Source organism: Monodelphis domestica, chromosome 7, assembly GCF_027887165.1.
Source record: "Monodelphis domestica isolate mMonDom1 chromosome 7, mMonDom1.pri, whole genome shotgun sequence".
NCBI classification, from domain to species: domain Eukaryota; kingdom Metazoa; phylum Chordata; class Mammalia; order Didelphimorphia; family Didelphidae; genus Monodelphis; species Monodelphis domestica.
Window position 1 is genome coordinate 215,188,359 of NC_077233.1, and position 24,924 is coordinate 215,213,282.

Genomic DNA, 24,924 nt, shown 5'->3' on the forward strand with positions numbered 1-24,924 from the left:
TCAGAAGCCCAGGGACCAGAGAGGGAGGTAAAGTATTGGGTTCATAAATGAAGGTTAAAGCATGAATAAATACCATGCAAATAAACAAGTGTCAAAACCTGATTACTTCTTCTGACCATTGACTAGTCTTATGACTCTGATCGAATCCTAATTTACTAAAGCCTCAATTTTATCATCTTCTGCTCTTTAAGAGAGTGAAATAATAAGTATCAGACCTTTTCTGAGACTCTCCCTAGGTAGTGTAAAGTTGTGTGTCACAATCTTCGGGCTGAACCAAGAAGAGACACACCACTCCAAACTGGGCTGAATGAGCTCCTCTCTCCTCCCACACCAGGAAAGAAGACCCCACCCTGGTAGGAAGGAAGTGCTAGTCACAAGACCCAACTGCCACTCCCAGTTGCCCCTTCCCCCACCAACTGTTAGTCTAGTTTCCTTTCCACAAGTCTGATCTGTGTGGCCTGGACCCTGGAGGAGTCCCAGCTAGGACTTGTGGTAAGGACACAGAGTCTACTATGATGTAGTCCGTAAACCTTGAGCTTGGCTCCTGGATCCATGGCAGGGGCAGGTCCCAGGATGCTGACTTGGTGTTGGATGACCCTTGCCAAAATCTCAAGGTGGAGCCCCAGAGCAGGGAAGTCTGCTATGTGCCTGACCTAATCAAGCCCAGAGTGAGACCAAAAGCCTACACCCAAGCCTGAGGTTAGAATTTCATCCATCAGCAGTCTCAGGGGGTAATTGAATCAACAGTAGGAGGTAGCTCTCAGAGCTTATAGCCCATCATATCATCTTGAAAGAAATGAAACTTGCAGATACCCAGAAATAAAGGCTAAGGGTAGCATCAAGAAATAACTGAAATTTAAGAGAGTACCCTAACTTCCTGGAAAACAGAGCCTACCTTTAAAAAGGCTGGGAAATGAGTAAATATTTAAAAATAAAAACACCTAACTATAGAGAATTTTTATGGAGACAAAGAACAAGTCACAGACACCAAAAGGAACAGTGAAAGGAAAACAAACACACAAAAAATCCAAAAGAAAAATATGAATTGAACTTAGATTCTGGAAGAAGCTCAAAAAGGATTTCAAAATGTAATTAAGAGAGGCAGAGAAAAAATGGGGAAAAGAAATGAAAGCAATGCAAGAAAAAATGGGTCAAATGAAAAGGAGACTCAAAAGCTGACAGAAGAAAATCATTCCTTACAAATTAGAATTAGATAACAAGAAATTAATGATTTCACCACACGTTTAAAAAAAAATCAAAAGAAGAAAAAAAGAAAAAAATGTTAAATATTTCGTTTAAAAAACTGAACTGGAAAATAGATCCAGGAGGGAAAATTTAAGAATTACTAGGAAACCTGAAAGACATAATTAAAAAAAAAAAAGCCTGGACATAATAAAATAAGAATTTATCATAGACAACTGCCCAGATATTATTAAATAAGAGAATAAAATAGAAATTGAAAGAATCCACAGATCACCTCCAAAAAGAAATCCTCAAATGACAACTTTTCAAGAGCTAAATTCAAGAGCCTCCAAGTCAAAGAGAAAATACTACAAGCATCCAGAAAGAAACTATTTAAATACCCATGAAGCTACAACAGGACTTAGCAGCTGACACATTAAAAGATCAGAAGGCATAGAATATGATATTCAAGATCTAGGTTTACAACCCAGAGTCACCTATCCAGCAAAACTGTGTATATTCTTTCAGAGGAAAAAATGTTCATTCAATAAAATAGAAAATTCTCAAACATTCCTGTGTATGAGTTTTAAAATTAATATTTAATAACTAAGAATTATATTTTTAAGTTTTACGAATAATAAATTGGGCAAAAGAACTGCCTTAATTCAACCCAGTTGTAGATCCAAAAAGAGAGAGAAAGAGGAGTTACAGTCACCTAAATATAATCATGTAAAATGGGCACATGGGCACACAGGAAAAGGGATTTTGGGGAAATACTAAGGGACTTCTGGGGGATGAAGTCCAAAAGCTCAAAATCTCCATTTAAACATGTGGAAAAGATTAGACCTAAACAGAAAATTTGAAGTCCAAATACAAGACCCAAGAGAAGCCTAAAAAGGTAAATAAGAAAGAATATTTAAGGGATTTAATAATGTGAAACTATATTTATTCCTATATGGAAATAGGATATTTGTAATTCTTCAAAATTCTTATTAGTAGTAGAGAAGTCAGAAGGAGTATAATTAGACAGAGAGTGGGGAAGTAAGCTGATTAGAATGATATGATATGCAAAAAAAAAATCAAGTGTTGAAAAAGAGGATTGTACTGAGAGATAAGGGAAAAGACAGGTGGAATGAGATAAATTATCTAACCTAAAGAGGTGTGAAAAATTATTACAGTGGAGGGGAGGACAAGGGTGGTGACCAGCCGTGCTTAAACTTTATTCTCATCATAACTGGCTCAGAGAGAGAATAACCATACTTATTGGTATACAAGGGAAGGAGGGTGATAATAATAGGGAGAGGGTGGAGGAGCCATGATTAAAAGCAAATCACACGTGAGGAAGAACAAAGTGAAAGGAAAAAGAACAGGATCAAAAGGGGAAAATAAGATGGAGGGGAATACCCAGTTGGTAATAACTATGAATGTGAATAAATTCATCCATAAAACAGAAGCAGATAGCAGAGTAGATTAAAAATCAAAATCCAAAGCCTATAATAAAATTATAATAATAAACTATAAAATGCCTTTTATGGAAATACATAAATAATTAGAAAAATATTAATTACTCAGCATTTAAACCATACTGATGACAGTACTACCTAAATTGCTTTACTTATTCAGTATCAGACCAAAGTACCAAAAGATTATTTTACAGAGCTAGAAAAAAAAAATTAATGACATTCATCTATAGAGAAACCTAAAATCAAGAATATCAAGAGAAAAAAATTAAAAAGGAAGAGAGCAGGAAGATCATAGAAGCACCACATCTCAATTATAATTATAAAGTGGTAATCATCAAAAGGATTAGGTACTGTTTAAAACCAGAAAGGTTGATCAATAGAGCAAGTGAGGCACACAATACATAGAAGAAAATGAACGATGGTAGCATAGTGGAGAAAACTAGAAAGCAGTATAGCAGAGGTTAGGTATAAACCAATATCTCATACTGTCTATTAAAATGAGCTCAAAAGTCACATCATGATCAAATTAAAGGAGAATAAAGGGTAATTATGGAAGGGAAAGAGAAAAGGAAACTGAAACAGGTCTTTGAATTTTTTTTCATGTAAAGAAGAGTACAGAAGGAAGGTCAGTATGAAATAGATAACTGAAAAGTTTTGAAAATAGCATATTGAATTTACTATGAAATTGGAAGAACTACAAATTATAGGAGGCACATATTCAGAGCAGCATGTATAATCTTTTTCTCTTCTTTTTTGTATACATAAGAATGCTGGCCTTAATTGATGGTAAGTTTAGAATTAAAAAAAGAAAATGTGACATATAAACAAAAGACAATCAATAAAAATCTGTATTTCAAATAAAGAAAAAAAATATTCAGTACTTTCAATTATTCCAAGCTGCTCCCTATCACAAATATCAGATTTTAAGAGCAATATTTTCTAAGTAATGCTATATGGCTATAAATCATAGAATATCTTAATCTCAGAAAATTAAAATTGCAGATGGCCAAAAGGGAAATGGAAAGAAAGATATGCGGTAGGTTAACTTGAATTCTAAAACTGCTGTAAAAGTCATCTTCAAGAACACACAAAACCAGAAAAAAGTCGTGAGCCAATTAAGGAGAATGAGGGCTAATAAATGATCTATTCATATCTACCAAATATTGAGAATCAGGAAGACTTCCATAATTTTAGATGGGTCCCTTTCAGATGATTTGAGGAATGGCATGGCCAAGAACTGCATAGGATAAAAGACATGAAGGGGTTATCAATGAACTAAAAGTGATAAGAAATATGGTTAAATAATTGATAGCCTTCAACAAATTTCTCTAATCAAAACTCAGAAAAAGAACCTGTGAGCCAGATATCAGGTAATTAAGTCTGAATTCAAAAGCTAAGAACATACACAATCTAAAAACCTCATAAAACAAGATCTGACTATTGAAATACTTAAAGTTCTCTCTTAGCATTCCCACCAAAGCCATGTGAGTTGCAAAGCTGGTAACTATTCCATGTAAGGCACTATACTACTACTAGGTAGTAGTGATTTAAGACAGAAAGGGGAAAGTTGTGGCCCTCAAGGAGCTCACATTCTATTGAAGACTTTATGTTTCCTTGAGAACCCCTTATGATGGATGCCAAACCCACTGGTTACCTACTGAGCCAGAATATAGTTTAGGTATTTAGTAAATTCTTGTTGATTGACTAGACATCTTTAATTGCTAATTTTTTTTTCCTTTAAGATACCAAGCTTTGGGAAGCAGCATGGGGTAGCAGAGAGCAACTTAAAGAACTATGCATTCAAGTCCCAGCACTGACAATACTAGCCATATAACCATTCACAAGTCACAGTCTCAGCATGACCCAGACAATTTTTTCTGACCATAAAATTAAAACTCTTTGTCAATCTGCATAGGTGGTAGAGGTAGCAGCTGTCCTAGGATTTTCTCACACTAATAAAATCACAGGTCCAGACTGAATTCAATTAGTCAACAAGCATTTATTAAGTGTGAGCCCTGGAGTGGCAAAGAAATGCAAAAAATATTCCCTGTTCTGAAGGAAGTCACAGTTTAACAGGGGAGACAACATGCAAATAACTATCTAAAGATAAGACAAATAGAGTACAAATTGGAGCTAACCAACAGTGAGAAAGTACCAGCATTAAAGAGACCAAAAAAAAAAAAAATAGACAAATAAAGCCTAAACCTGCCCCCTATCCAAACTCTGTCCATTGGTCCTAATTCTGCCCAGCAGAGAAAATCTAAGTCTTTCCATAGGATATGTCTTCAAATACTTTAAAAAGTTATTTGTCCATTCCTCCCCATTTCTTTTCTCCTTTGGACTGACATATGGGTGAGTGAAGAAAGGTTGACTCCCTTTCCTTGGCTTTTCTGGAGGCATTAGCTTCCAGAGAGGCCCCTCATCTTGGACCTCTGAAGCCTTATCTGCATTGGACCAGGTCAGAGTCTGTCTCTCTCTCTGTCTCTGTCTCTGTCTCTGTCTCTGTCTCTGTCTCTCTCTCTCTCTCTCTCTCTCTCTCTCTCTCTCTCTCTCTCTCACTCACTCACTCTCTCTTTCTCTCTCTCCTTACTTTCACTCTCCCTATTTGTAAATAAACTACCATAAAAGTCATTCTGACTTGAATACTTCATTTGGAATTAAGTAATTAAATTCCTGGTGACTGTACTCTTAAATATTCAGTCCAACCATAATTTTACCCTTTACAGTAGTCATGTCCATTCTCTGAACTATCAAGACCAGGGACTATCTTTTGCCTTTCTTTAGATCCCTGGCACTTAGTAGCATATATGATACATAGTAGGCACTTAATGAATGCTTGACTGGCCAACTGTCTCAACAATGCATATTTCAATGAGGTTTGCAATAAGCATAGATAGAATATAATGTCACTTATAAGATATGAGTTGAAGACTAAGAAAAAGGACCATCCCATCAAAAAATATTTTCATAGACCTACCACAATGGGTGAACATGCATGCTCCATTAAGTTAGTTGTGAAAACTACCAGCAAGATTATCTGCCATTTACACTTTATTTTAAATAAGATCAAAATGGATATATAACCTATGCATAAAGGGAAATATTATAAACAAATTAGAACAGAGAACATACTACCTGTCAGATTTATGAATAGGAGAAGAAGTTATGAATAAACAAGAGATAGAAAGCACTGTTAAATGTAAAATACATTAAATTCAAAAAGTTTTGTACAAATAAAACTAATGTAGCCAAGATTAGAAGGAAAGCAATCAGTTGGGGGGGGGGGAAGCCTTACTACTCTTCCACCTTGGAACTAACATACAAATGAGGAAATTGAGGCACAAAGAGTTTAGGTGACTTGCCTATGATCACATAGCTAAATTATCTGAGTTGGATTCAAATTCAAATTCAGATTCTAAGCCCATGTTCTATGCATTGCACTCCAGATACTACACAACCTCCTTGCCTCAATTAAGTCATGATTTCTGTATTTGAGGCTGGATTTGAATTAAAGTCTTTTTGACTCCAAGAGTGGTCCTCTATCCATTGTTCTACCTAGCTGCCTCTGAATGAAACAAGAAGAACAATATACACAATGTCTGCAAAAATGTAAATGGAACAGATCATGTCTTAAAGGAAGTTGAATTCAACATAATTGAAAAAAAAACAATGATTATTCTGTAAAAGAACTAAGGAAGCATACCCCTTATCTTCAGAGGAAGTGAAGGACTAGAGAGAATATCACATATATCACCAGAAGCACTGTAGGAGATAATTTTGCCTATAATCTTTCTCTGCTAAAATGGAGAGTCCAATTCTAGGGACAAGAAATGGTAGGGAAATGGAGGGGTTAAGAGGGACAGAACTAGAAATAATAAACAACATCAATAAAACTTTTAAAAATCTAATCTTAGTTATAATGCTGTACACCTGCCCCATTCATGAGATAGCTTAGGAAAAGTAACATCATTAATATCCTCCAAGAAAGAGAAAATCCAACAATACTGTGTTTTATTTCACACTGAGATATGAAAATCACAAAAAAAACTGAAAATGTCTGGGATTCTTTAGTGAGCACCCATGAAGAATCTACAGAGCTCAGATTCAAGTATGATTGTTCTCCCTGCCCTCAGTGTTCAAAGGTAATGTAACATAGTAGGAAAAGTGCTACCCTTGGAGTTAGGAGAGTTCTAGGTTTGAATCTTGTCTTCAATACATTACTTACCAGCTATATGACATAGGCAAGTATCTTGCCTCAGTTTCCCTTGCCCTTAAAATTGAGACAGTCATACTTCAAGTGTCTGTCTTAATGAGTGGTAAGGCTCGAAATCAGATAATTTAAGTAAAGCACTTTATAAACCTAAAAAATTTAAATTTTGACTTATTTTTGCTTCCTCATATTGAATGGAGATTCTGAATTAAAGATATCTGAATCTCTAATCTGGAGAACTGGATCAGAATCTAGAAACTCAATTGAAAATGAGAGGATGCCCTTTGATTGGGGAATGGCTGAACAAATTATGCTGTCTGTTAGTGACAGAATACTATTATGCTATAAGGAATAATGAACTGGAGGGAGCAGAACCAGGTGGTTCTGCTCCCTCCAGTTCATTATTGTTCATTCATTCATTGTACACGGAGACTGATACACTGTGGCACAATCGAATGTAATGGACTTCTCTCCTAGCAGCAATGTAATGATCCAGGACAATTCTGAAAGACTTATGAGAAAGAAAGCTAACCCAGAGGAAGAACTGTGGGAGTAGAAACACAGAAGAAAAACAACTTCTTGATCACATGGATCGATGGGAATATGATTGGGGATGTAGACTCTAAAGATCACTCTGTTGCAAATATCAATAATATGGAAATAGGTCTTGATCAATGACATGTAAATGACATGTAATGTCATTTAATGTATGGAATTTTTGTAATGTAATTACATTACATGTAAATTTACATGTAATGACATATAAAACCAGAGGAGGTTGGGAAGAGGGGAGGGAAAGAATATGAATCATTTAACCATGGAAAAAATATTCTAAATTAATTAATTAAACTTGAAGTTAAAAAAAAAAAAGAATCTAGAAACTCCAAACTGGAGTGGATAGGAATTAGTGCAGTTCCAAGGAGTCTATCCCTTAGAAGTCAATCCTGCCTTGAGATTATGGAAAAAAATTCCTTTTTCTTTTCCTATTTCTAACCATACAAAAGTCTTTGTGCTAAAGAAACATTCCCTACACTATTCAGAAAGAGGAGCTATGGGGTTAGAATAAAACTGAGAACTGAAAAGACAAAACATAAAAGTATATGCCACAGGGCCTGCCAAAAAGAAATTCACGCACCAAGAATATTAACTATCATAAACTGAAAAGATTTCCTTCATGATTTTGGAAGTGTTCCCATCATAATGTTTACCTTCCTTTCTTATATCTTTCATGGTATAAATGATTTTTTTTATTTATATGGATCAACTCTGAAATCTTTCACTATGGTATATTTTCAAAGACCAGAAGAGCACTTATGTACAAAGAGCGTAGTAATTTAATAGCCATCTGGCAAAAAAAAAAAAGTCACTTAATCATGACTTTTATAGTTCAGGCCCTTAAGTTTAATTCCCTGTTCTCTATCATTTTCATTGCAATTTTGATTTACTACCAGAGAATGACAGTAGTGCCCTTTGACCTCTGGTTATAAGAAAAGAGATTCATCAATAAGGTTGCTCTCTTCTCATAACACCATACATTTCCATACTTTTCTATTAAAATAGCTAAACAAAAAACTTTAAACATCAATCAATAACTCCTTTAAATGACCTAAAATAAATAAAAGAAAAAGGTACAGGAACAATACAAGGTAAAAATCCCCCTAATAAGTTTGAAATAGATACAAATGATTTGAAAATATCAAAATGAGTACCAACAGTCATAAGCTAGTGATGTATTCATATTTATATTAATTAATATTATTAATAGTATTAATATTTATAACTTCTTAGCCAACTTACCTTATTTTCTCTATCCTTTATATTCCCTATACTAAACTTGGTGTACCATGTTCAAATTTAAGCTTTGATGCCTCTAGCAGCTTTTCTCTTAGCTGCCATCTTGGAAATTTACTTTAGAGAATCTTCTCCATGATCGAGTCAAGGTCTTGTCCCCCTTTAGTATTCCTCTACAATTCAGTTATATTAGGGGAATACTTGGGAGAATAAAGCTATTCTCTTTGAATACCTCAAAGGCTGTCACATGGAAAAGACATTGGACTTCTTTTATTTGTCGCCAAAGAGCAGATATAGAACCAGTGAGCTTAAATTAAAGAGACATTTCAGCTCAATATGAGCAAAATAATTAGAACTATCCAACAATGGAATAAGAATTTCAAGACACAGTGAGTTTCCCATTATTGAAGTTTCAAAGGAAAGGTAAAAAAACAATTTGTCAGGGATGCTGTGGAAAGGATTCATGTCTCAGGTATCAGTTATACTATATGGTTTCTTAGGTTCCTACACTGAATTCTATGAGTGGTTCATGGTTCTGCTCTCTGTAACTGTCACTGAAATTCTTATTTTCACTATAAGAAAAGGTTAGAATAAAAGAAGATATGAGGCAGATTGCATAAAAATGCTTTCATTTACTATAAATTCAAACCCCTTGACTTATCAATAGTAGAAGTCTTTACCAGAAACAATATTACTCAGCAACCTAACTCAACATTCAAACCCAGGAACTCTCAATTTGACAATAAGTACTGGGAAAACTCAACAACAGCTTAGCAGATACTTGGTTTTTTAACTAACACCTTTTACCATACACTACAATAGGCTCAAAATATAAACATAGCCTAAACATTAATGGCCATACCATAAAAAGGAGACAAGAATGAGATTGGTACTTTTCACAACTGAATAAGGGTAAAAGTTCAAATAAGTGTTAGAGGCAATCATAAAAGGCAAAGTAAGAGATTTTGATTCCATGAAACTGAAAAGCATTTACACTGAAAAAAAATCAATGTATTGAATATAAGATAGGAAATATGGAAGGGGAAGGTAAATCTGTGTATCAAAGATTTCTGATAGAGATATCCAAGAAATATGGGGAACTAACTCAGCTATGTAAAACCAAAAACCAGTCAAAGATAGTCAAAACACATTAATAAGTAGTTATTTAAAAGAACTGCAAAAATATTAACAACTATATGAAATATTACTCTGAATCACCAATAAGAAAAATAAAAATCAAAACCATTAAGATTTCACCTCACACCAGCAAAATGCTGAGATGGGAATAGTCAGTGTTAGAAGGATTAAAGAAAAACAGACACACTAATGTACTATTGGAGGACTTATGAAGTGGTGCAACTCTTGTTCTGGAAAACAATTTGACTATATTTTTAAAAGCTAAAATGACAACCTTTGATCCCAAAAACCCACTATTGGAATTGGCCCAAAAGTGCTCAAGGATAGAAAGAAAAAGCATAAAAGTATTCATATCAATACTTTTTGTAGTAGCAAAGAGCTAGAAACAAAGTAGACTACTATCTGGTTTGTTTGGTTTTTTTTTTGGAGAGTTCATCTCTTCAGTGAATTTTTTGTGTCTTTTTTTATCAATTGGCTTATTCTTTTTTAAAGTATTATTTTATTCAATTTTTTGTCCTTCCTTTACCAAGATATTGACTCTTTTTTCATTATTTTCCTGCATTGCTCTCATTTCTTTCCCCAATTTTTCTTGTCCCTCACTTATTTGATTTTTAAAATCATTTTTGAGGTTCAGGAATTCTCTTGAAACCAACACACATTTTTCTTTGAGGTTTCAGATGCAGTGTTATTGACTTTGTCGTCTTCCTGTGAGTTTGTATTTCGGTCTTCCCTGTTGCCAAAATAACTTTATATATTCAGTTTCTTTTTTTGGTGCTGTTTGCTCATTTTTAAGTTCTTTCTTGACTTTAACTTTTTTATTTATTTAGACTATTTTTCCATGGTCACAAGATTCATGTTCTTTCCCTCCTCTCTTCCCTCCCCTCTCCTGGAGCTGACAAGCAATTCTACTGGGTTATACATATGTCATTGTTCAACCCTTTTTCCATAGTATTTATATTTGTAATACTGTTCTTCTACAGCCAAAACCCATTGACTTTAACTTTAAAAAACTGTTAAAGTTGGGTTCTGTTCCTATTATGAACTAGGAGCTGTCTCGTGCTTCGGGTTTTTTGTGTAGCTGCTTTCAGCAATAGCACCAGGGATCTATAAGTTTTCAGTTTTTCCAAGGTAGTATGATCTAAAGAGAAATGTGTTTAAAACTCTTCTGGAAGAAGTGAATGAAATCTTAGAAAAATTAGAATTAATAGACATATGGAGAAAAATAAATAGGGACAAAAAGGAATACACCTTCTTCTCAGCACCACATGGCACATTCACAAAGATTGACCATACACTAGGTCACAGAAACATGGCATACAAATGCAGAAAAGCAGAAATAATAAATGCAGCCTTTTCAGATTACAAGGCAATAAAAATAACGATCAGTAATGGTACGTGGAAAACCAAATCAAAAACTAATTGGAAATTAAACAATATGATACTCCAAATCGCTTAGTCAGAGAAGAATTCAGAGAAACAATTAATAATTTCATTGAGGAAAATGATAATGGCGAGACATCCTTTCAAACCTTTTGGGATGCAGCCAAAGCAGTAATCAGAGGTAAATTCATATCCCTGAGTGCAAATATTAACAAACTAGGGAGAGCAGAGATCAATCAAATGGAAATGCAAATAAAAAAACTTGAAAGTGATCAAATTAAAACCCCCCAGCAGAAAACCAAACTAGAAATCCTAAAAATTAAGGGAGAAATTAATAAAATTGAAAGTGATAGAACTATTGATTTAATAAATAAGACAAGAAGCTGGTACTTTGAAAAAACAAACAAAATAGACAAAGTACTGGTCAATCTAATTAAAAAAAAGGAAAGAAGAAAAGCAAATTAACAGAATCAAAGATGAAAAGGGGGACATCACCTCCGATGAAGAGGAAATTAAGGCAATCATTAAAAATTACTTTGCCCAATTATATGGCAATAAATACACCAATTTAGGTGATATGGATGAATATATACAAAAATACAAACTGCCTAGACTAACAGAAGAAGAAATAGAATTCTTAAATAATCCCACATCAGAAAATGAAATCCAACAGGCCATCAAAGAACTGCCTAAGAAAAAATCCCCAGGGCCCAATAGATTCACAAGTGAATTCTATCAAACATTCAGAGAACAGTTAATCCCAATACTATACAAACTATTCAACATAATTAGTAAAGAGGGAGTTCTACCAAACTCCTTTTATGACACAAACATGGTACTGATTCCAAAACCAGGCAGGTCAAAAACAGAGAAAGAAAATTATAGGCCAATCTCCCTAAAGAATATAGATGCAAAAATCTTAAATAGGATACTAGCAAAAAGACTCCAGCAAGTGATCAGAAGGGTCATCCACCATGATCAAGTAGGATTTATACCAGGGATGCAGGGCTGGATCAATATTAGGAAAACCATCCACATAATCGACCACATCAACAAGCAAACCAACAAAAATCACATGATTATTTCAATAGACACAGAAAAAGCCATTGATAAAATACAACATCCATTCCTATTGAAAACACTAGAAAGCATAGGAATAGGAGGGTCATTCCTAAAAATAATAAACAGTATATATCTAAAACCATCAGCTAATATCATCTGCAATGGGGATAAACTAGATGCATTCCCAATAAGATCAGGAGTGAAACAAGGATGCCCATTATCACTTCTACTATTTAACACTACCAGTAGCAATTAGAGAAGAAAAAGAAATTAAAGGCATCAAAATAGGCAAGGAGGAGACTGAGCTATGGCTCTTTGCAGATGACATGATGATCTACTTAAAGAATCCTAGAGATTCAACCAAAAAGCTAATTGAAATAATCAACAACTTTAACAAAGTTGCAGGATACAAAATAAACCCGCATAAGTCATCAGCATTTCTATATATCTCCAATACAGCTCAGCAGCAAGAATTGGAAAGAGAAATCCCATTCAAAATCACCTTAGACAAAATAAAATACCTAGGAATCTATCTCCCAAGACAAACACAGGAACTATATGAACATAACTACAAAACACTCTCCACACAACTAAAACTAGACTTGAGCAATTGGAAAAACATTAACTGCTCATGGGTAGGACGAGCCAATATAGTAAAAATGACCATCCTACCCAAACTATTTAGTGCCATACCCAGAAATCCAGAAGCCATTGCCACTGATTCAGCCACCATCTGCACTGGCTTGCTCAGTTGGGGGTCTGCCTTGGCAAGCTCACCTGCACTCCACTTCCATCCTGGTACAATGAACTTTTGTGCCAACCTTCTAAATTTTCTTGGGCTGAAAAATTGTTTCACCTCTTCTTTTTGTCAGTCCTGCAGCTCCAGAATTTATTTTGAAGCATTATATCAAAGTTGTTTGGAAAACAGTTTATGAGAAATCTGGTGGGTCCCTTTTCCTTCTCTGCCATCTTTAGGAAAGGTTAGTAGATCACTATCAATTAAGAAATTTTGGCAGATAAATATAATGGAATATAATTGTACCCTAAAAATGTGAAGAACTCATCCAATCATAAGATGATTTATGTGAACTGATGTAGAATAAAATAAGCAGAACCAGGAAAACAATGTGCACAATGATTACATCAATGGAAATGGAAAGAATAAAAGCAAAATGCTGTTATTCTAATGATCAGCCCTTAGCCTTAAAAGAACAAATAGGAAAATTAATCTGCCCTTCCTTTATAGAGGTGAGGAACTGAAGAGTAGAACACTGAAGATACAATGAGATTCAGTTAATTTTTTTTACTTTTTCTAATCTACTAATTTTCTCACTGGACTTGATTATTACAAAAGATGATTGATAAGTAGTCAGTCAACAAGCATTTAAGTCAAATCTAAAAGCATTTATTAAGTACCTACCATGTACTAGACACTCTGTTAAATGCTGGAGATACAAAGAAAGGCAAACATTCCCTGCTCTAAAGGGGATCATAGTTTAATAGGAAAGATGGCATGTAAACAATTGTATACAAACAAGATATATATAGATATATGTATGTATGTATATATATATACACACATATGTACACATACATATATGTATATGTATATATATATATATAAAATAAATTAGAAATAAGCTAAGAGAAAAGCACTAGAATTAAGGGAGAGCAAGAAAGGCTTCTTGAAGAAAGAGAGATTTTAGCTGAAACTTGGAATAAACCAGGAAAGCCAAAAGCCAGATATGAAGATGGATGGAATTTCAGGATTGGGAAATGGCCACTAAAAATGTACAGGGCAAGAGATGGAGCATCTTCTGTGAGAGGCAGCAAAGAAGCCAGTGTTACTGCATTGCAGAATACATGGAAAGGTGTAAGGTATAAGAAGACTAGAAATGTAGAAAAGGGCTAGGACATGAATAGCTTTAAAAGTTAAACAGAGGATTATATATTTGATCCTGGAGGAGAGAGACACTAGAGAACATTGAATAAGAGGGTGACAGTCACTCTCATACTTTGGAAGATTACTTTGATTAAGCATCGAAAGAAAGGCAGAAATGATCCCTGTCTTAAAAGAATTGAGATTATAATAGAAGGGTCAATATGAAAATAACCAGGTATATATAAGATACACAGAGAGTAGAAGGAAGATTATTTCAGAGGGGGGAAATCACTAATAGATAGGAGAACTAGGAATGAAGTCCTGCAAAAAGTGGCATTTGGGATGAGTCTTGAATAAAGGTAAGAAAGCTAAGAAGTAAAAGTTAAGAGACAGGTAAAGGAGCCAGGCAGGGTAAAGGGACAAGAGCTCTGAGATGAAGTATAGACCAATGTGATTAAATCATAGAATATGGACTGTAGTAAAGTTTAATTAGACCAGAAAAGGAGAGGGCTAGGTTATGAAAAAATATGAAGGCCAGAAAGAGTTGATATTTTACTCTGGAGGTAATAGAAGACCTTTGAGGAGAATGTAGGTTGAAGGTGGGAGAGGGCTTAAAATGGTCCAACCTATACTTTTGAACCCTAGAAGCTGAGAGATTGGAGTTGGGAGAGACCAAAGGCAATGCAGCCAGTTATAAGGCAATACATAACAATTTTTGAGATGAGAGGTGGTAAGAGCCTGTCAAAGGGCATGTGGGAGAAAGGAGAACATATGAGAGATGTCATGAAAGTAGAAATTGCAAAACTTGGTAACTGATTGGATGTGAGAGGTGAATAAAAGTAAGAAGCTAAGGAGAATATTGAGATTGCAGGCTTGGGTGACTGGATAATCTTCTTGCCTTCAATAGTAGTTGGTGAGGGAATGAGTAATAGGAAAGCTCAAAAGGAGGGAGAATTTGGGGGGAAGATAATGAGTTCTGTTTTGGAAACAGAATTTGAAATATTTACAGTATATTTAGTTTAAGGTGCCCAATAGGCAGCTAAAGCTGAATGTTGTAGTTCAGAAGAAAAACTAGGGCTGGGTAGAGGAGATAATTGACCCCAAGAGAATTCATGAGATCACCATGTAAAACATCATAGAGGAGAAAGAAGACCCAGTGTTGAAGAAGAATGTTGGGGGACACCCCTGGATATGACATGGATAAAGACCCAGGAAAGGAGACTAAGGAGTAGTGAAATATAGAAGAACAGATAGAGCAGTTTAATGGAAATTTACAGAAGAGAAAATAACCTAGAGGAAAAATAATCAATAATATCAAACACTGCAGAGAAATCAAGAAAGATCAAGATTGAGAGAAAAACATTAGATTAGCCCATTCAAAGGACCATCAGTAACTTTAGAGAGAGTAGGTTCAATTCAATGATGTCAGAAGCTAGATTACATAGAGTTTCTAATAAACAGTAGAAGTACCAAGTATAAATGGCTTGCTAAAGGAGCTTAGCCATGAAGGGAAGGAGAAACAGGACAATAGTATTGATGGGAGGATCAAGTGAAGGATTTTGTGTTTGTTTTAGGATAGAGGAAATCTGTATACACGTGTAGACAAGAAAGGAGCAAGTAACAGGATAAGACTGAGCATAAGAGAGAATAGAAATAAGAATGGTTAAAAATTTGCTAAAGAAGTCCAGAGAGATGCATGGGAACAAGAATGTAAATAGAAGATGGACATATCTAGAAGAATGACTATATCTCTATCCAAGAGTAGAGTAATGGAAGATGTTTACATGGTATAAGGGATGATAAGGAGGGAAATGAACAAGAGAAAAATATTTTCAATGAAAAAAATAAAGAAAAATACAGTCTTTTCTGTACCTACTCTCTCTGAGAGGTGAGCCAAAGTAGCAATGGAAAGGCCCAAATAAATGATTCAGGTCTCAGGACCAATTGGAAAGGGCAGAATGTCAAAGCAGGAGGACTGATAAAGAGATTTTATCTATCTGTGGCCACCAAAGTAGCCAAGAGAAGGAATTTAAGAGATTCTTACCTACGAAACAAAAAAATATGTACATGCTTAGTTATCTGACACCTGTGCTGAATGCACCTGAACAACAACCCTTCTCATATGATGTAGCTATGGCAAGGGATTCTGGCCTTGACTTACTTTTGTTTAAACAAAACATATGATGGTCTTTCATGAGATTTCTTGTAGAAGATGAAGAAAAATATGGACCTCATGATAGAACAATTAGGTCAGTTTATAGCTGGTTGAATGATAAAACCCGAAGAATTTATTAATTGATTGAAATCAAATTGATAGGAAGTCTTCAATGGCCTGCCATGGAACTCTGCCTTCAACTTTCCCTTCATTCAACATTTTTATCACTTAGATGATGATAAACGTCTAGATGGTAAATAAAAATGATATCAAATTTATGCATGAGAAAATTGCAAGGCATAGGTAACATCTGGATGACAAAATCATGATTCAAAAAAGAAAACTGATACAATGAGCCAAAAATATATTGATCATTATTAAAGTTCATTAACATATACAAGATTGGCTTAGTAGTCGTTCATTTTTGAGAGAGTTGGGGATTTTAGCTGACTGATATAGTGTGGTATAATGGATAGAGAATCAGTTTCAGAGTCAGAAAAAACTGCCTCCAAGGCCCACCTTTGACACATACTAGTGGTACAACCACAGATAAGACATTTAACCTTTCATTGCCCAGGGGCAGCCTCTAAGACAAAAAGTTTTGAAAGGATACCAAACTGAAAGGACCTAACACAGAGTAAAAGCAAGATTCAGAACAAAGTGACAAGCAGTTTGATTATGGACAGAATCTATGTTTTATGTACAGCAATGTGGTCCAGCACTACCCTATGATTTCTTCTGAAGTCCCAAGAGATGGAAGGGGAGGGGGTGACTCCTGCTGTCCTCCTTATTTTCTACACCAACAGCCCAATCTAGAAAACATAAGGTAAATTAGACATTTTATTCTAAAGGACAGAATTAAGACTAACAGATTAAAGTTATAGGGAAGTTAATAAAGAACTCCCTATAAATTAGAGCAGCTCAAAAATGAAATAGGCTGCTTTGAGAAGTTCTGAGTTCTCAATAACAAGAAATGCCTAAACAGAGACTTGATAGTTATTTGACAAAAAGATGAAGACAAAGGGGATTCCTAAACAAGGTAAGAGATTATTAGACCATTTGGACCCTAAGATCCCTCCTAACTAACAGTGTATAACTCTGATTATTCATCCACATATGAAGTCATAGCTAACAAATCCAGCTACCTTATTCAGATTAATCTAACTTAATACTTAATTCAGAAACCCTTTTTATGCTTTTTTTCTTTCATGTCTTACCATAATTTTAGCAAAAGCTGATTTTCAAAACCTTCCATGACTTATGAGTACCTACCCCTAGTGTCCAATCATGGTGATGGCAACAAATTGCTAGTTCTATCAAAAAAGAACTTAATTAAGAATATTTGGAGAAAAATAACAGAGATGTGGAACTAAAAAATGTTAAACCATATTCAGATGTCTCCTACCCAGAGATTCCATCATAGATCCAATAACTTGCGGATAAAAATTTCTTAAATAGTCCTCTCTCTGTCTCTGTTTCTCTGACTCTCTCTGCAAAATCTACCCTCATGTGACTTTGATTCCTCTTGTGTACTATCATATTCAAATATATATTATGGTTATCTGTGTTTTGCAATTCCTAATAAATTTTAAATTCCTTGAGAGCAGGTATTAAATGCTATTTATCTCCTCCAGAAACCAGACAGTCCCTTACACATAATAGAAACAATATTTTCTGAAGAAATGAATAAACAAAAATTTCCTGAAGGAGTGGAGTGAGTATCTGTTCTTAGAGTTTATGTTCTCCCTTCACAGTGATTACTGGTAATTAATTACTGGAGGTCATGAAAAATTTTAACAGATTATCCTAAAACTAATTCTCTCTCCTTTCCTCCTGATCCTCCTGATCCCACAGGTCTCTTTAAAAAAAAAAAAAAGCTCAACTTTTCTTCACAACTCTACCCCAATCCAACTGAGTAGGATTCCCATTCTTCCATCTCACCATCCTCCAAGAGGCAGATGGCTGGGTCATTGTTTCTTATCTGCAACATTCTCAGATTAAATAAACTTCTTTGTTCCATTCACATTCTCTGCCCAGAGAAGTCTCCGAATAAGTCCTCTTAACTAAGTACTTTCTTTGAGAAGTCAAGTAGTAGTTAGGAGGGAAATGAAAATAAAGATTCAGGTGACATTTTTGAATAAGAGTTTTTAGTACTATAGTTGACAATTTGGTGCTTCATTTAAGTGTACATTATTGGAATTTTAAAAATTTCTCATCTTCAATATATAAGGTTGCCTTAAGCATGAGATTATAGAATTCAGAACAAAACTATATTTCTAAAGTCCTAAAAGTAATTAAATGTCAAAACATCAGCATCTTTTATTCTCATTAACTGCATTAATCACTATTCTTCCCTTTTATGATAAATACTAATGCCTAACAGCGTGGCATGAATGTGACAGTGTGGCAATGTTAGAATCTAAAGTCAGTTATCAAAATAGCTACCATTATTTAATGTTCAGAATAAACCTTAAATGTATTTTATGGTTCCTTCTAACTCCATAGTAGGCATAGGCACCTACAAAAGGTTGTCAAAATTAATATGCTTATTAACAGTCCAAAAAATCTCACAGGTATCTCTCAACTATCTTATAGTTCAGAAAGCATACTTCAAAAGTTGAGTTCTAGCTCCTCAGTGGACAAACCTAGTAAAATACAATCACTTTCATTTTTAATAAAATATTTTTTCTTAACTATATCACAATGCTTTTTCAAAAAATGACTCACAAATGAGCATATATAAAATTAAAATACAGGAAATTATTCATGAAATAAGATTTAGAAATTTAGTGCTAGGTATAAAAATATTTTCTAAAGTTAAATTTGAAAGTTTTACTAGACAAAACTGGTTCATCACACAAAGGATTCATTCAACACAAGCTCCTCATAATTTCACTTTTAAACATGTAACTTTTGCTAGTTGATTTTTTTTCCCAAATATGTTATGAGAGACTGAAGTAGTGATTCAAGAAATTCAAAATAAATTAGTAAAAACTTTGTCTGGTTCCAGAGAAATAAAACAGACTATGACTATGACTAGACTCCAACGTAGTCATAAGTTTTCCACTTAGAAAGCTGTATTTTATCTGATAAAAGATTCAAGAAAATGTCATGTAACACTCCTGCGCATATGACCAACTCATCATCCCATCAAAAATTTCTATAGCAGCACCAGAATTTTCATTTTCAAGATACATGAGCTTTTGTCAAATAGTGACATCTCCCCTGTAATATGAATTTTCAATATGATATAAAAAATGATGGATATATCACACATTTCAGAGAGCACAGAGAACAGCAACCTGTCAATGAATTTAAAATTTGAGACAACCTATTTGAAGCTCTATTCTCTAAAAGACAAGTACACTTTTATAAACCATATAAATGTAAAAGTTGCAAATATTTGTATTGAATATGAGGAATAAGTTCTTCTTTCCACAAAATATAATTGTTGCTCCTGTTGCTTAAAAGACTATTGTCTTTTCATTAGCGTTTTTACTTATGTTGGTAGTGCTATAAATTCCTATGTAGAGGGGAAATAAATGAAAAGTTGTCATTGCTATAATATATAGGGAAAAAAGCATTGACTGACTGACTCCTCCCCTCTATTTAAACTTATGTATAAGTCTTCATGAATATACATTTACTGATCACAAGAAAAGGTGCTAAGTTACTCTTATCAGAAAACAAATGGAAAAACAAAAGTATTAAACTGATTTAGATACTTTTTTACTTAAGCCGGTGTCTTCTGACAATTTAAAAATATAGAACTACTTTTAAATGCTCTCATACTAAACCAAACAACAAAACAAGTACAGTGACATTTAAAACTTCCAAATAGAATTAACCAAAAGTATAGTACCAGAAATACTAGCAATTACTGTTTTCATATAGTAAAATAATAAAAACATTCATTTACAAAGGCCTAAGAAGTAGTTTAGAGAAAAATGATAATACCTAAAAGAGGAGCAGATTAAGAAGGATAAAGTCATCATTAAAATAGAGTTAGTTTTTCCTACTGAGTTAAAAAATCTTTATAAATGGAACATTTTATAAAATTATACAAATTTCATAAACACTGATGATCAACAGAAGCTTAATGATCCCCTCCTTCCACATACAGAGTTCTCTAAAATAGATTATGTACAGAGTTCTTTCCAATGATTTTTCATAAAATTGTCAGTGAATACCAACTAAGCTTCTCTAAAATGACTAAAAGGAAGATAGCTACATTAATTTTTTTTTAAAGAGGTGAGGTGTTAAAGATTTTTATTTGTTTTTTTAAAAGGCCATTAAACTTAAATGGAATAAGATGTTAAATGGAATGGAATACGCTCTTGATTTTGAATAAATATTTCAAAATAGAAAAAAAAATTCTATTGTAAACATTCATTCACTTAGGCATTTCAAGTCACCAGATCATCTTTCCTCACATTAGAAACCAGTATTGTGTTCAGGCATAAGTAAAAGTAACATCAGAACCAGAAATCAGCAACAAAGTGAGAACTCCTTTGAAACTTTTGAACAACCAATCTTAACCCTTGTCCTGGGCTACCCATCCAAATCAATTCAACAATTTAGGAAAACTGAGGAAGTGGAGGGAGGGAAAAGTGAGAAGAGGAATGAAAATAACTGAAATTTAAAGTGACTTGACATTTAATAGTTCATGAATTGGTGGCTTGTCATCCACCATTTAAAGAAACTCAGTTACATGGAAGAATCTCTGATGTGGAAAAACATGAATCAATTGCAATTTTGAAACAGATAAATGTTCCCTGGTAATTTAAAAAAAAAAGTGAATGGTAATAAAAACAAAGCTCAATTACCATGTTTCTTGATTCTAAAAGGATTTTTACATGTCTGAATTAGTTCTATTTAGTAAGGACTATGTGAGCTTTTTTTCTTGACTTCTTGCCACTCTGATTCTTCCATTAAAACACAGTCTAAAGTTAACCCTTCGTCCCCCAAAATGGGTTCAATTATTCTTTTTGAATACTTTAGAGATAGGTAAAGGCTTACAGGTATTTTGTCACTAAAGCTATGATTTCTCAAAGAAAAAGATGGTAAGAGAGAAGAGGAAGGGATATAGGTTTGGAGCTACCTGCAAACCTACAGAAAGGATTATACAAATATTTCTATATTGTCATGCAGAAAATACTTATTGATCACAAATCCTATTCCAATTAATTCTTTAATACAAAAAAATAGCATCGTTCTAAATCAGCATTTCTTAATTTATAAAGAAACAGGATAAACAAAATATCTCCAGATCCTACCTTGTGCCAATGCTTGAAACATGTGGAGCTGAAGCAAGAGAAACGCCCACCATCCACGACAGAAGAAAAAGAAACATAAGTTGAACTTTATCATTTGTTTTCTCCAACTATTCCTTCGTGCCATAAGCTCTCCTCCGACCTCTCTTCCAATCATTATTTCCTCCCTGACTGCCTTCAGATCCGAATGCACGTTTTCATCCTCATCCTTCCCAGCCCACTGTGAGGTTGGGCTTTCTTTGGTTAAGTGGGAACTTGTATTCCTGTTGCTCCGGTGCTGAAGTTTGGGGGATCCTGGCTTCTCTTGTTCGTAAGAGGCAAGGACCTGGTGGCTTGTGCTCACTTGGCATGCAACCCGAAGGCAATACTCCGTGTGCATGACCGTATTATAATCGCCATCTAAATCAATGCATCTTGTAGAACTATTGATTGCACCAAAACAACCAGTCAGAAATGTGAAACACATGTTTCTCTGCCTTGTCACATGCAATGCCTTCCACACAAGCTGAGACAGAGCAAGTTTACTGACGCTGGCTAGTATTTCGGTAAACCTGGATCCTTCATCGCAGCACTATAACAAACAGGAGCTTGTTCCATTCTATGGAGCCAGCAACTGCAGACGGCAAGCCAGAGAGTACCTTTCGCTACCGCAAAGAGGACGAAAACTATATTCCCTTTAGATTTTCACTGATCGTGGTAGTTCCCAGGTTTCATTTCCCTGTGAAACATTCGATTCTTTTACCATCTAGGGAAAAGGAAAAAAAAATAGAAGAAAAGGGAGGGAAGGAAGCACTCTTAACATTATCCTCCTGTAGGGACAATTTACTTCAGACCACTGCAAAATTATCTGGATGGTAGATAAGGGGAGTCTCCAAACATCCTCCAACCTCTTAGTTGCAGGCACCCGGGAAAATGCAAGTGTACCCGCTTTCTTCGGATACAAAAAAAGATCTAATCTGTACTGGGAGCAGGCAGAAGAGGGTAGGATATGAAAAGGGTTGTCTCGGGCAGGTAAGTGGCTTAGTTCTCGCTGAGGTTGCAACCAGCCTGCTGAGAGGGTGGCCAGGTGGGGTGTGTTGATGATGGGGAGGGCAGCTTGGGAGGGAAGGAGGTGAACTAAGAAAAAGCCACTGCGGGTGGGGATGGGGATGGGTGTGTGCAGGAGAGGCTAGGGGAGAGGAAGGAAGAGAAAGGCTAGAGGGGAGGAAGAGGGAAGGTTTGCACTGGCAGGGAAGGGCGAGAAGGGAACGGTACAGAAATGAGGGTTTAGGGCTGGATAACAGAGAAATAAGGGGAGGGGAAGGAACACGGATCTAAGGGAAAATAGCCTGAACTCTTACAGGCAGTTCCGGAGGATAGTCGAGAGCACCCAGTGTTCAAAAAGGAAGTGTGGGTGAGGACAGAGGATGAGGGAGCTGAGGGGGGTGGGGGCGGGGGCAGTGAAAAAACAGGATGAGAGAAATGAAGAGGTAAGGGATAACCCCTCTAGCCCAAGATCTCTTCCAACAGCTGGAGGTGGGTGGTGGAGAGGGGGAGTGTCTGCCGGGGCTGAAAGATTCCTTGACTTGGGGGGACTGATGGGGAAAAGGATAAGAATACTGTGATGGGGGTGTCTTTTAGGGTGGCGGACCTGGTGAGGAGGGTGAGGATGCTGGGGAGGAAGGACTGCTGGGATGATGAGAGTGAGAATGCCCCAGAGGGGACTGCTGGTGTGAGCGGGGTAAGAATGCTGGGTTAAGGGGGATACGAAAGGGAGAGGGCGAGAATGCTGGGGAAAGGGGATTGCTGGGATTAGGAGAGTAATAATGCTGCGGAGGGGGGGGGGGGGAATTAGGGGAGAGGGCGAGAATGCTGGGGAGGGGTTGTTTGCGGGGAGAGGTTGAGAATGCCGTGTAGAGAGGGCTGATGGGGTCAAGTGAGTAAGAAGGCTGGGGGGGGGGGTTGTGGGGAGGAAGGTAAGGACGTTGGAAAAACGGGATCTCTGGGCTAAGGAGTAAGAAAACTGGAAATGAGGGGGTGTTGGGGGGAAATGGTGTGATTATTGGGAAAGGGAGAACTGCGGAGGTTAGGGAATTAAGAATACTGGACAGGCATTCTTGGGGAGGTGAGAATTTTGGAGAAAGGGGACTGACTACTGGGGTGAGAGGGCTAAGAATGGAGGAGAAAGAAATTCATGAGGGTAGCAATGTTGGAAAGGGCAATGACTGGGGTTAAAGGGTATTCTGGGGAGGGGGCCTGCTGCGAGAGAGGGTGAGAATTCTGGGGAGAGGGACAGGGAGTGCTTGTGCTCGCGCTTCACGAGTCACCCCACGAACTGCTGTCTCGGACCTCCCTCCCCCATTAGCCACCCCGGACTCCTCTGGCATCCCTAGAAACTACGAGCAGCAGCAGGGGAGCAGTGGGCGTCCTAGGGTCTCTCGATGCCGCAACAGCTGGAAGTGGGAGGGGGGCACACTCAGGAGCATCCCCTCAGGAGGGGAGAGCAAGGATGGAGATGGAGGCGGGGGTCCACCCTCACTGTCCCCCTCCCTCCTTTCTCTGCCTTCCGGACGCACCCACGGAGTGCCCGCGGAAAGTCCAGGACCTGCCTCATCATCCCCTCCCCGATGCCCGATTCCTTCCGCGAGGCTGCCCCCAAAGAAAAGTGAGACGAAACAGAGGCGCCTCAGCCTGCCCGCCCGCTGGCCCGCCACCCTCCAGCCGCCGCTGCGAGAGCGCGGCCAACACTCACCCGCCGCCGCCGCCGCCGCTTCCCATTCACAGCCCGGCCGCACGCGCCGCCCTCAGCCCGGAGCTGATTGGAGGAACCGCGGTGGCTCTGGCGTGTCCCGTTCTTTCCTCCGCTATCCCCCCTCCCCACCGCCCCGGCCCCGATCCCGGCCCCCCTCGGTTGTTTTCAAACTATCGGGGGCCCGCCCGCGTGGAATTTTGCGCCCTCCTTCCCCGGTCCCCTCAGGCCGCTTTCCGTGCCTGCTACGCCCCCTAGGGACCTGCGGTAGGGATTGCGCCCTGGCTAAGGCATGAGGGTTGGACGGGTTGGAGGCGTCCGCCGGGCCCTGGCTGCACTCACTCGCAAGCCTAGGCGCGCCCGGGCATCCCGCGGCGCAGAAGGCAGACGGCCCCCGCCCCCTCGATCCCCCCGAGCTACTCCTACTACGGAAAGGGAGGGCAGAGCGGGGACTTGCAGTTGGCAAAGAGAAGAGGGCGCCTGGAGGGACTGGGAAGTTTCCGCTCGCACAGGTGCTTCGTCTCTGCCAGGTTCTGGCTGCAGAGGAGACTGCGGGCAGCAGGGAGAGAGCCTCCTTCGCGTCTCCCCCTCCGACTGAATCCAGCTGTTTTCCCGCAGCTGGACAAGAAGGGGATGGTGAAATCATCTAGCAATGCTCCAG

General features: G+C 37.0%; 1 protein-coding gene across 1 annotated transcript in view; it reads right to left on the bottom strand.

Moving 5' to 3' along the window:
- SDK1 (sidekick cell adhesion molecule 1) overlaps window positions 1-24,394 on the bottom strand; it is a 1,320,044-nt gene extending 1,295,650 nt beyond the window's left edge. The window contains 2 exon segments of the mRNA XM_007498416.3: window positions 21,539-22,280; window positions 24,267-24,394. Of these exon segments, the coding sequence (XP_007498478.2) occupies window positions 21,539-22,001 (463 nt within the window). The 5' untranslated portion in view covers window positions 22,002-22,280; window positions 24,267-24,394.
- Between the last annotated feature and the right edge of the window lie 530 nt (window positions 24,395-24,924).